This window comes from Spinacia oleracea, chromosome 2, assembly GCF_020520425.1.
Source record: "Spinacia oleracea cultivar Varoflay chromosome 2, BTI_SOV_V1, whole genome shotgun sequence".
Taxonomy (NCBI): Eukaryota; Viridiplantae; Streptophyta; class Magnoliopsida; order Caryophyllales; family Amaranthaceae; genus Spinacia; species Spinacia oleracea.
In genome coordinates this window covers 2,558,627-2,571,429 of record NC_079488.1, presented here as the reverse complement: position 1 = coordinate 2,571,429, position 12,803 = coordinate 2,558,627, and the positions used below count along the sequence as shown (strand labels likewise).

General features: G+C 38.2%; 1 protein-coding gene across 2 annotated transcripts; it reads right to left on the bottom strand.

Annotated features, from left to right (window-relative positions):
- Nucleotides 1-409: 409 nt before the first annotated feature.
- Nucleotides 410-8,232, bottom strand: LOC110778828 (uncharacterized). Of its 2 annotated transcripts, none has more exons than XM_056836381.1 (6): nt 7,913-8,232; nt 7,765-7,835; nt 6,520-7,198; nt 4,068-4,160; nt 3,874-3,935; nt 410-671 (listed from the first exon to the last, which is right to left on the bottom strand). In XM_056836381.1, the coding sequence occupies exons 1-6, from the start codon at nt 8,165-8,167 to the stop codon at nt 566-568; spliced, it is 1,266 nt and encodes a 421-aa protein (XP_056692359.1). In that variant the 5' UTR covers nt 8,168-8,232; the 3' UTR covers nt 410-565. The 2 variants fall into 2 exon arrangements, with proteins under 2 accessions (XP_056692359.1, XP_021839066.2); XM_021983374.2 differs by having other exon boundaries at nt 7,765-7,829; nt 7,913-8,230.
- Between the last annotated feature and the right edge of the window lie 4,571 nt (nt 8,233-12,803).

Genomic DNA, 12,803 nt, shown 5'->3' with positions numbered 1-12,803 from the left:
TATTTTCGTCGTTATTTTCATAATACCAGCGTCCTAATCCAATAAGGTGTACGTTGTTCCAAGAACTCGACTCGTTAATATGACATCACAAAATTGAGAATAAACCGGTCAAAATCAAGCAGTATAATCAAATCTAGCATTACAAAATTGAGAGTTGATAATCAACTTGACTATGTCTGCCTCATTTTACTTGCTCTATTTAACCCAAAAACTCTCACAAAACTAGTCAAATAGGGCAAGTAAAACGAGACAGTCAGAGAGACGAAGTATTTTATCACAGCCAAACGGGTGTCAAGTGTTACATTTTCAGTAAGGGCACGTGAAATCACGCACATATTTGAACTTATGGTTGAATTCATATTGCTTTCTCCAATAAATTGCTGGAAGCTAAATATTTGAACTTTGAAGATGCAGGAAAGAAATACAAGTACTCCGTATGCCAACGATATCATGTCAATTACAATCAACAATAATCCAAAAGGGTTGTACAAAAAAATGTAAGAAAATATTAGACCAAAATTTTTTTAGATGCTAGTTCCACATGCAGGAACATTTAAGCAACAAGTCATTCTTCATCATCATAATTGAACTTGATTGAATGAGAGTCCAGATCGATTTGTCCTCCTCTGTAGCTTCCACGTTTTTTCTTGGTTTTCTCATGGCGAAAATCCCTATCAAGAACACAAGAAATTATTACAAATGGTACAAAACATAATTGTAGTTTTCCGAATTCCTAAATCATAACGGAGTAAGACCCTAAACCCTAATTCAGCAGATATTGAAGATAAAACTGATAAACAGAACTCCAGCCAATCAGTAAGTTCATTCATTAACACACAGAGAGTGAGAGAACACCATTTAATACAAGGAATAAGAGTGAGTCCAGGATAGAAAGAAAGAAAGAAATAGAAAATACAATCTGACTTTATTCTGAGAGCAGTACTAAATTGAAGTAACCCGTCTAGGGGCGTTAGACAGGGTGACGATATCCCCGTATTTTTATGTCATATGTAGTTAGCCCATCTCATTGAGAATGCCATTAGTTTGGGGATATGGAAACCAGTTAGGGCCAACCGTAATGGCCCTATTATTTCAAACTTGGCCTTTGCAGATGACCTTATTCTGTTTGCCAAGGCTTCTGAAGATCAGGCCCAAATTATTTCAGCTTGTCTTGGTCAGTTTTGCGATGCCTCAGGAAGCAAAGTGAGTTATTCAAAATCAAAAGTCCTTTTCTCTAAAAACACTTCTGAAGATATTAAAGGTGGGGTATGCAATATCCTCAACACATAGAGGAAACCGTTGACCTTGGTTTGTATTTAGGCGTACCAACAGGCGTACTTCTAAGGAGTATCAATTTATGGTGGACCGGATTAATGGATAATTAGCGGGATGGAAATCTAAAATGATCTCAATGGCAGGATGGGCTACCTTAATCCAATCTTGCATCAGTTTCAATGCCTTATTATGCTATGCAAACAGCAAAATTGCTAAGGACGACTTGCAATGAAATTGACTGTATTTCTCACTGTTTACTATGGGGTGGGTCGGAAGAGCAACGGAGGGTGCATCTTGTGTCTTGGGAACTGTCACTAAACCAAAACATTCTGGAGGTTTAGGATTGAGGTCTATGAGACAAGCAAATGCATACTTTCTCACTAAACTTGGATAGAGATTACTAGCAAAACCAGATGCTCTTTGGTCAAGGGTTTTGCGTAGTAAATATTGTGACGGACGTTATGATGTTAATATGTTTAAAGCCAAGAGTGATTCCTCCAATGCTTGAAGAGGAATCACAGACAATCTGAACATTCTAAAGCAAGGAATTGGCATGGCAGTAGGAAAAGGAGCTGGAACTTTGTTTTGGAAGCAGCCTTGGGCCACGACCAAGCCACTTCTCTCACTTGTGACTGCCCCTCCACCTCTAAGTACAAGATATTTTAGTTAGTGATGCTTGGGATATCAATGAAGGTTGGAAATTGGAGTTCTTTGCTGAGTACCTTCCTCCCAATATTTTACAACTCATTGCTTCATTCAAGTTACAAGATGACCCGGAGGCGATTGATTACTCCCAACAAGGGTTTTAATGGTGAACCCTCTGGTGGCTTCTCGATAAAATCGACTCTTCAATTGATTAAAGGTGAAACCTAAGATTACACCCTTGTTGGAGTAAAATATGGAAACTTCCTATCCCTCAAAGGATTAGATTCTTTATTTGGTTGGTGTTTCTAGATAGACTAATGACCAATTCAAATCGTTTTTTGAGAACGATTACTAATGATCCTAGATGTCGTACCTGGGGAGCTGTGGAAGAGAAAATACTGAGCATGTGCTTAGAGCTTGTCCTGCTGCAGTCATGGTATGGAGGAATTTCCCATGGATCAATGACCAAGAATTACTTGATACTCCTTTTTTACAATGGCCGGAAATTAATTTGAGGGAGGATAATCATACATGGAACGAGGATTGGGCTGTTGTCTTCGCTACTACTCTATGGTGGATTTGGAAATGGCGTAATAATCGTTGTTTTGGTCGAATTTGACATTCCACATTCCAAGATCAACTCAGTTTCCTTATTGCTCGGGTGGAATCAATCAAGAAAGCAATGATGAAAGATGATTTATTGATGGGTAAGCGTAATGAGGGGTAGAGAAGAAATCTTCATCACATGGATGTGTCCAAGAGAAGGTTCGGTGAGACTTAATACTGATGGTGCCTCCAAGGGAAACCCGGGGAAGGCGGGCTGTGGAGGATTGATAAGAGGACATAGAGGAGAGTTGTTTGAGGTATTTGTTGCTACGTGCGGTGCTTGTTCTAGCACGAAGGCAGAGCTACTGGGTGTTCTTCATGGTCTAGCATTAGCTTGAAATGGAGGCAATAAACAAGTGCAACTTACGGTGGATTCAGAAATAGTAGTACAACTCCTCACTAATACTACTATTCCTACTTCACCGGGTTTTCATATTATCCGAAAGTGAAAGTCTTTGATTAAGTGGACTGGTTTGCTAATCACGGGGTGAACTTGGAGCAGAAGATGGTCATCTTTGAGGCGGAGTTCATCATAATTATCGTGAAGCGAATCGTGCGGCAGACTGGCTTGCTAATCACGGGGTGGACTTGGAGCAGAAGATGGTCATCTTTGAGGCGGAGGGTCTTCAAACCGTTTTATTGGAGGACCTGGGTGGCTTAGCTATTGCTCGGAAAGTGCCTGCACTAGCTACCTGATTAGTATTACTGCTGGTATACTTTTCTTTGTTTTTATGCTTTCTGTTCTTTCGTTTCTTTGTAGTGTTTTTCTACTTTTTAGTTTGACTAGCTTTGTATTTATTTAGGGGTTCTTTGCCCCTCTTTCTCACCAAAAAAAAAACAAAGTTACAAACTGTTAATAGATCTCCAGCCAATGAGTAAGATCATTCATTAACACACAGAGAAAACCATTGAAATACAAGGAATAAGAGGAGAGTCCAGGATAGGAAGAAAGAAAGAAACAGAAAAACAATCTGACTTCATTCTGAGAGCAGTACTAAATTGAAATAACTTCCCCTTTCTTGACTTGTAACTTTATAAGGTTTTTTTGAGGGGATTGTTACTTTATAAGTTGATATTCAATGACTCGGGTTGAAAGCAAAACAACAGCATTCACAAATCAACCCTTTCATAACGCAAAAGAACAGATGAACCAACAAAGAGTTGGGAGATGATGGGGAAAAGAAGTGGCTCTATTAACTATCACTCACTATACTTTTTATAGCAGTTTAACTATGGCGCACAACACATTAACGCCTATATTCCCTGATGATACGAGCCAACAAGGAAGATCAAGCATTTCCAAGTAAAAAGAAATGAAGCATACAGTAGAGAGTTAGAGACATTTACCTTCCTCTAACCTGCCCCAAAACTTCCTGTGCTTTAGCTCCATAGCCACTATCTGCACCATCCTGTAGACAACATAAGGACGGTGTTAAGACACTACAAATATTTTGTAAGGATCATTAACTCCTCTAAAAAGTTCCCACTCTAAATATAGGATAAAGAAATAAATGTAAAAGAATAACTCCGAATCACGAGACCTTTGCCCAATAAGAATTATCTTGAAGCCTTTCATCTACAAATTCCACTTCCTCCTCTTTGACCCTCCGGAATGCATTAGCAGAAGTTCTTGTCTGAAACAACAAACTTTGATAATCAGTTTCAGGTTCAATCATACAACATTTGATGGGGAGTAGGATTACACCAACACATAACCCCATTTCTTTTGTGCATAGATCAAGAGATAAAATCGATCAGGTATCAAAAGCAGGCAGAAACACAACACTACAAATATCACCTATGTAACTATAATAGTTCAGACGTAGCTTATAAAGGTCAGATAAACACAACACTACAAAACATTTAACACTATTAAGGTCAGATAAAGACGAAGTTACACACTTTGCTGTACAAGCTACAGGAGACGACATTCACGATATATGTAGAAAAACATTGGGGGAGGGGGGTTCCTTTAAGACCAAATACAGCCCTGGTCAAAGGTAATTCAAATAAAAAACACCAAGCAGCCTGCAACTCCTAAATGGTAAAAATCTTTTGGAGAGGAAAAATCATGAACTATTTTCAGCAACTTCAACTCATTCCAGCAAGCAGTAAAAAATATCTTGCTCCACACCCAATTCTAGTTTGTTGTGCATTTAAGCACTACAGTATATGAAAAGAAAGTGGAGGAATAAGGGCATTGTCTCATGGATTAAACACTTATGTGGCTCGTTCAAACTATCAACAATCCACCTTCCACTTTAGGCGTCACATGAGATAAAACATGTTCAAATAAAAATAAAATAAAAGAAGAATCTACAACCTACAACTCCTACCATCAGACCAACCTTTGCCTAACCGTCGGTTGTGTTTTGTTAACTATGTCTATCAAACCTCGCTGATCACCACTACCAACTTATATAGACAAAAACTTAACTTCATAGTTAACAAGTGAAGTCTCAAAATAAAACAACATAACATATACATAAATCAATGAACCATGAAAAGGGAGTAAAAGTTAAATTATCTTTCAGTTCCTCTACCGTGAGGAAGATGGAATAATAATGTAGTTAGACCTGGTTATCGGGCGGGGCGGGTCAGGGTCGGTGCGGGTTAAAAGAGGGTCGGGTATTGAAAGGGTCATTTTTAGCGGGTCGATAATGGGCGGGTCAAAAGCGGGTCGCGGGTCAATAGCGGGTCATTAATGGGCGGGTCAATAAACGAGCAATGAAAAATGAAAAATGAAAGAGCCATGTGCAAGTACAAGTAAATACGAAGCTATACGCGTAATTTTTTGTATCATTACTAAGTTTGACCCTATAATGACCCTGTCCAATAAAGGCCCTGTCCAATAAGAGCCCTGCCCAATAAAAACCATATTAACTTGACCCTAACCCTATATCCATTGGACTACCCTGTCCAATAACCAGGTCTAAATGTAGTCCCTGCTATTAGTCTATTACCTTGCCATGCAAGCATTTCCTTTGCAAGCACATAATTCTACCAAACATTACCCATTTTAGGGGTGTCTCAACTCTCAAGTCTCCAGTGCAATAGTGCACCACACTAAATAATCCCTAAGAAAAATATCTCTTTTCTGAACCAAACTCCACTAAGTTCCATACCCACTGTTACCCATAATAAACTTTAGCTTTCCCATAAAAGAAGGGATTCCAGCCATTCACTAACTTCACAATTCAAAGACCATGTCACTCGAAACATAATGAAAAGTTGATGTTCTAAGGGTGTGGGACCCTGAGAAACAGGTGATAACTGCACACCAATTGGAAGCAATCTGACACCAGACTTATGCTATTGTTTGAATCAAATTTGAAAATTATGCCAGCCAACCAACCATGAATAGACAAAAATAACCTAAATTGAGGCCACACTGTGCTCTCTGCTCATAGCCAAGTGCATCGGAATCCTCCACCAAATCACAAAAGCAAGTTTCCCCCCACACTACTCAACTCAAAGCCTGACAACATTAAGACCGTCCCTCATACTAGCCTTTCCCTCATTGTAGTTTATACGTGCAGTACTTATTCTAGGCAAAGATTTCTTTGAAAGTATTTTCTCTGATAGGAAAAAAGAGTGAGGAAGCAGGCTATACCGAGAGTTTTAAGTCTCATGTCAAGGTGAATTTGGTTATTTTGTGGAGTGGTAGTTTACCATATAATTCCCATAAACATCGTTCTAACTGGTGTTTGGAATTTGAGAAATGTTATAAAGACATGGATGCATTGTAATCCATATGCTTTTCCACATAACATACAGATCATATTGTACTTTTAACTCATCAAACTCTGTAAACATTAGGATTTCTGGGAATATGCTAGCTTGCTTCTCTGAGTATACATCAGAGTATACATCAAGTTGGCAAGTCTCCACAGCTCAAGCAGTCAACCTCTTGTATATCGGACACTTGTATCACATAAGACTTAAGACCAATTAATCAATACCAAAGCAAGCACTATGTTGCCGCATACATACCTCAGAACCATTGAGCTGCTTTGTTTTATCCTTCTTCTGCGACTCCTTGCTATCACCATTTTCCAAGACTCCATTGGCAGATCCATTAGGTGTTTTAGGGAGAATGGTTCCATTTGATTCATCTAAATTTTCTGTCTTCCTACGCTTGAAGTCATCAAGTGCTGCCTTTTCAACACATTCGGTCTCATTTTCATCAGATGAGGACTTCTTTCTTTTCTTCGAAATTTTTTTCTCACTAACAACCTCCGTAATTTCTACAGGTGAATCATTGGGTTTCAAAGTATCTTCTTTCTTTTTCTTACTTTTGGACTTCTCTTTCTTCTCTTCCTTTGAAACATCGGGTTTTTCTGATGTTTCTTCTGCTGGCAGTTCCTCTTTGTTTTCTTCCTGAGATTCACCCTTGCGCTTCTTCTTCTTGGATTTCTTTTCAGGTTCACTTGGCACAATCAAAGAAACGTCTTCAGGGACTTTTGAGGGTTTTGGGTCAATTTCCTCAGCAATTTGAGCAGATGAATCACTAGCACTTTTGCTTTTTTTTTTCTTATGTTTTATATTAACATCATCAACAGGGTTATTTTCCTGCTCCTCAGATGCAACACCATTTATACTTCCATCCTTCTGGGCAGTAGCTATTTCTTTGGCAGCACAAGCCGCAGAATCACTAATTTTAGCGTCATCCCTACCCGCGACAGAGACACAAGTAGCATTAGAACAGAGATTCTTGACCTAAGTAAACTAATTAAACGATGCATAAACAAGACAAGGCGCCACAGACCCTAACAGTTACCCAAGCATGATCAATCCAACCACTTAACATAAATAAACATCAAACATCGCCATTCGCCAACAATAATATAATATCCCAACTCCAATAGCTATCAATACCCAAAGATGAACAATGATTAATCTTGACACCTTTACACAAAGCCGCACCAATTGGCACATAAATTTAGCAGCAAAAACCATGTCCCATGACTTGAAATATAAAAAAAAGCAAGCATTCTCTTCAAATTATTACATTGTGAAATTGAATGAAACTCACAAGCAAACCTACAATAACATAAGCATTTAACAATCATGAAAATGAGCAATCTTTGGCACATTGAGTCCATTCCAGCATTAGCAATTAGGATCACATTAAACAATCATAAACCTTAATACAGTACATGAAATGAGCAGCAACTCTTAAGAAAAAATTGAAGTAATTGACATTGATTAGTATTAACTTTCGACGGTTCGACCTACCTCAACTTCAAAAATTGGTAACACATCTCTTCCAAATTCAATAAACAATCCTTCCAACTCTCTTTCTGCAACTTACAGTCAATAAATTCGTAAATTAGGGGAGCAAATTAAACAAATTAAACCAAAAAACAAATATAAATGAGCGAACCTCGATTTCTGCCTCTTTGTAAAAATTCTTAAGAGATTTGGAGAAGCCACTTTGTTCAAGGAATTGACAAATTGATTGGAGAAGCAGTTTCCTTTGCTGACCAGTGAGAGAAATTAGGGTTTTGTCGCCATTTTTGTTGTCGAGCTTCATACTTGACAATGAATTGAGTATAACTTGACGAGGTTTGAAGAAAGTGAAGAGAGTAGAAATGGCGGTTGCGGCTTCTCCTGTGCTCCTTTGCTCGCAATTTTGCATGTAGGCTCTGCTCGAGGAGAGAGAAACGGGTTTCGAAGGTTCTAGTAGTTAGGGTTTTAGGGAGGGAGTTTTCTTCTTTTTTTTCTTCTTTTTTTTTTTTTTTTTTTTTTTTTGGAAATTTTGTCAAAATCACCTTTTAAATTAGAGATTTTGAGTAAAACCAGCTTTTTTAAAAATGTTGCGAGAAGAAACCTGATTTATAAAATATTTTGCGAGAGACCACCTTTAGCCGGATTTCGATGGTTAACTCGATAATCTGGCGTGGACAACCCTACGTGGGACTCTCGTGACCCACTTCCTTTCCTTTTCTTTATAATATCCACCTATTTTCCTTCCATTTTAATTATTTCCCTTATGGCCTTATGTAACCCATCTTCTCCTTTTCATTAGCTTCTACAACGACTAACATTTACTTGTCATTTAACCCTCCCATCTCCCCTACTGATCCCATCTTCCTTTGCTTCAGTAATAAAATCTCTTTTCCATGAAATTATTAACTCGTCTTCTCCTTCTTTAACTACTGCTAACTTCCCAAATTAAAATCACTTCACTAGTCGAGCTCTATCGTATACCTAACCAACACTGTAACACCCTAATAATTCCTTGCTTTTATAAAACCATTTTCCAACTTAAAATAAAGGAATTACTAAAGTATTACCGCCACCGTGATAACGGCTAAGGCTATTACCAGAATTACGCAGCGGAATTAAATGTCAACTAACTTTTAAAAACCATAATTAATAAAATATCGAGGCCTCCTACAAATTGGAACCATAATGGCCCAAAAACCAAAGTATTAAAAATTCAACAAATCCAAAACATAATTAAAGTATACATAAAATAGTTTTAAAAGTACGAAAGCATGCAACTCTCTCAATCATCCCAAGCCACATGATTTCGATCGTACTTGATCTACCAACCTGCTATATTATTCTACTCCCCAACAATGCAAGTGCAAATGATGGATCATCATAGGGTCATTAAGGCAAAGGCCATGACCGGAAACACACAAAGCACGTAGTCAGCAAAAGCTGAGTACTTACAAGCATAGAGTAATTAAACTGAGCATGCATCACTCACTAAATACTAATCAACATACAAAAGCTATATAATAACAAATCAAACAATCATGAGATACAAGACTCGACTCTTGATTCGACTCTTGACTCACAATTTAATTGGAATAAGCTTCGAACGGGCCAAAAGAATAATCCACAAAGGGAAAAAGGTGATGGGAGCCAACCAAGCACCAAATATAATAATAATAAAATCGGGTCATACCGAGTGTCGGGCCATACCGACGGAATTCCTGCGCATAATATAAATGAAACAACGTCTTGTATCATTAGTAGGAGTACGAGCTTTCCGGCAAGACTCCCCCCATTGTTCATACTCAAGGTATATACGTTCCAAGAGTTTTGAAGCTTGTTCCGGTTGCACTTTACGTTTATTAATATTTTAATAAAGGCGAACTCAAGACTCGACAACATGCATACATACAATTAATAAAACAACCAAAACAATCTTATTTTAATGCTTTAAGATTTGTGATCAACCAAGCAAGACACTTGTGATATTACTACCATGTTCCTCCTCACCAAAGTGAGACTCCACATCATGCATATTAACATGAGGGTTGTGCCCTTGCACGACAAATCTTAATTCATTCATACATAATATTCCCAACTGAACCCTACATGTGCGGTGGCTTACGTGAGCTAACCCTTCACATGTGGTAAAATAAATAGTACAATGAGGTACAAATAAATGGCTCAAAGTATGCTAGACATCCTGTACAATAGCATACAAATAATTAATCAATCCCTTGCATGTGAATTTAACCATACATGCATAAATATTGAACAACATGATTGACAATGAAATCCATACTCATAATAATTTCAACATGCTTGTTCAACAATTAATTCAATAAATCCAACATCACAAAACACATGCTCGTTCACCAAAATAAACATGATTTCACATAATGTAATTCACATCATCAACAATCATGTAATGTCATTGACAAAAAGTTGTGGTCGCCCTAAACTTGTACGTACCTTGAATACCTAAGCGTAGGGGCCACTTTGCAATAACGAGCACTCAACTAGAAATCACCTCCTATCATCAAAATAATGAAACTTAAATTATTTCCATGTTCATTAAATTTCCAGCAACTTTATAAAAATTAAAACTTCCTTTAGACTTTAGAATTCAATCGTTTTTCAATAATAAAGTCGTCTCAATTTGTAAAATCAATCCCTAGTACAAAAACATACTTTTTCCGCCTTTAAAATCAATAAAAATCGAAACTTTAAAGCCTTATTCAAATCAGAAAATATAATTGATTATCATAATTAAAATCATCACCTAATTATGCTAACCAATTGACTCATTAGGTCTAGGTTAAAACCCTAACTTGAAAATCCCAATAACACTAGTTTAATATCATAAAAATCCATGCTTTATTAAATAAACAAATCTGAAAATTCATTCTTTAATAATTAAAACAAACCTAATGAATCACAACACACAAATCCTCAAACCACGGTATTCATAACCGGTTCCCAGCATTTTAATTACTCAAAACAATATTAATATAATAATTTAAAATACGGAATTTAAATAGAATTGGTAAGGAAGAAGAGAATTATACCAATCCGGCCTATAGCACGGAACAATCACGAATTAGGGTGATTGGGCGAAAAGAGATTGGAAAACGAACACGAACAACAACACACACACACACGCAATCTTGTGTGTGCGAGCAGCAGCGAAGGGACGAGGCACGGGGCGCGCTGTGCGCGAGGACGAGGGCAGCAGGGGCGCACTGTGCGCGAGGACGAGGGCAGCAGGGGCGCGCGCTGTGCGCGAGGAGAGATCGAGAGAACGCGAAAGTGTGGCTGGGCGTTGTGCGCGCGGGCACGAGCGAGAGAGCAAGGGAAGTGAGGGCGCTGCGCGCGAGGCACGAGCGAGAGAGTGAGGGAGGTGTGGGCGCTGCGCGCGAGGGCACGAGCGAGAGAGTGCAGCGCTGGGCGTGGGGCCGAGCAGCACGAGAGCACAGCAGCACGAGTACGGGGTTGTGTGCGTGCGTGCGGTGTGCCGAGCAAAGAGAGGAGAGGAGTGTTGGGCAAGAAATCAAAAAGGGGCTTTATGAAATTTTAGGGGTTTATTTAATGATGGGGAGTCCTATTTATAGGCTCCCTAATCCCTTGACGGGCTAGGCTTAGGATATTTAAGTTGGGCTTAGGAATTAAATGAATTGGGCTAGCTTAGGACTTGAATTAAATACTTTTGATTGGGCTCGTCTAATAAAACGAATTGGACTTTTATTTAAAACCCGAAGCTTTTAAAAAATCATTTGCAACTCATTTAATTTCCCGACTCAAGAATTAAATTCGTTTCGTAATTAATTAAAATAATAAATATTCTAATTAATTAAAATACATTAAATACATTTAAATATTATTTAAATGCTAATAATTCGTAAAATGCTTTATAAATATAATAAAATATATTTATAAATATTATAAAAATACGAGGTATTACAGTCTACCCTCCTTAAAAGAAGTTTCGTCTCAAAACTTGGGTTCGGAAATCCAAAATTCAACTCAACTTGAGACTTTCTGAGACTTTTTAATACGTTCATTTACAAAAGTTTTAAGTTGCTGTACTCTTTACATGATTAAACAGGACAATAATAAGTGCAAATTCAATAGAAAGCACTAAATTAAGTATAAAATAGGGGAAAACAAGGTAAAAAGCGCGAAATTCTACCGCACTCTACCCCCCTTAAAAGACACGAGTTACGACCCCGTAACTCAACTAACCTCGGGAAAAAGCTCGGGATATTTCTTTCTCATTTCGTCCTCCGCTTCCCAAGTGGCTTCCTCAGATTCTTGATTAGACCACAACACTTTGACAATTTTCACATCTTTAGTACGCGTACTACGCACATTTTACTATCAAGGATTTTAACAGGTCTTTCCTCAAAGGTTAGACTTTGGTCTAATTCTATGGTCTCCGGTTGCAACACATGCGATTTATCCGGGATATATTTCCTTAACTGAGATATGTGGAACACATTATACACTCTATGCAAGTCCATAGGCAAGGCTAGTCTATAAGCTACCTTTCCGATTCTTTCTAAGATCTCATATGGGCCTATGTACTTAGGGATTAACTTCCCTTTCTTCCCAAATCTCATGACACCTTTCATTGGTGACACTTTGAGCAACACTTTATCACCTATGTTGAACTCTTCATCCCTACGTTTCAAGTCTGCATAACTCTTTTGGCGATCATACGACGCTTGAATCTTTGATTGGATGGTTCGGATTTGGTTCATGGTGTCCTCTATCATTTGAGGTCCCAATACTACGGTTTCACTAATATCGTTCCAACAAAGTTGACTTCTACACTTTCGTCCATACAAAGCCTCAAATGGTGCCATTCCAATGCTAGCATGATAGCTATTGTTATAGGAAAACTCAATCAAATCTAGGCTATCTTCCCAACTTCCTTGGAAATCAATAACGCATGCCCGAAGCATGTCCTCCAGGGTTTGGATAGTCCTTTCAGTTTGGCCATCCGTGGCTGGGTGGAAGGCTGTACTCATTTTCAATGTCGTATCAAA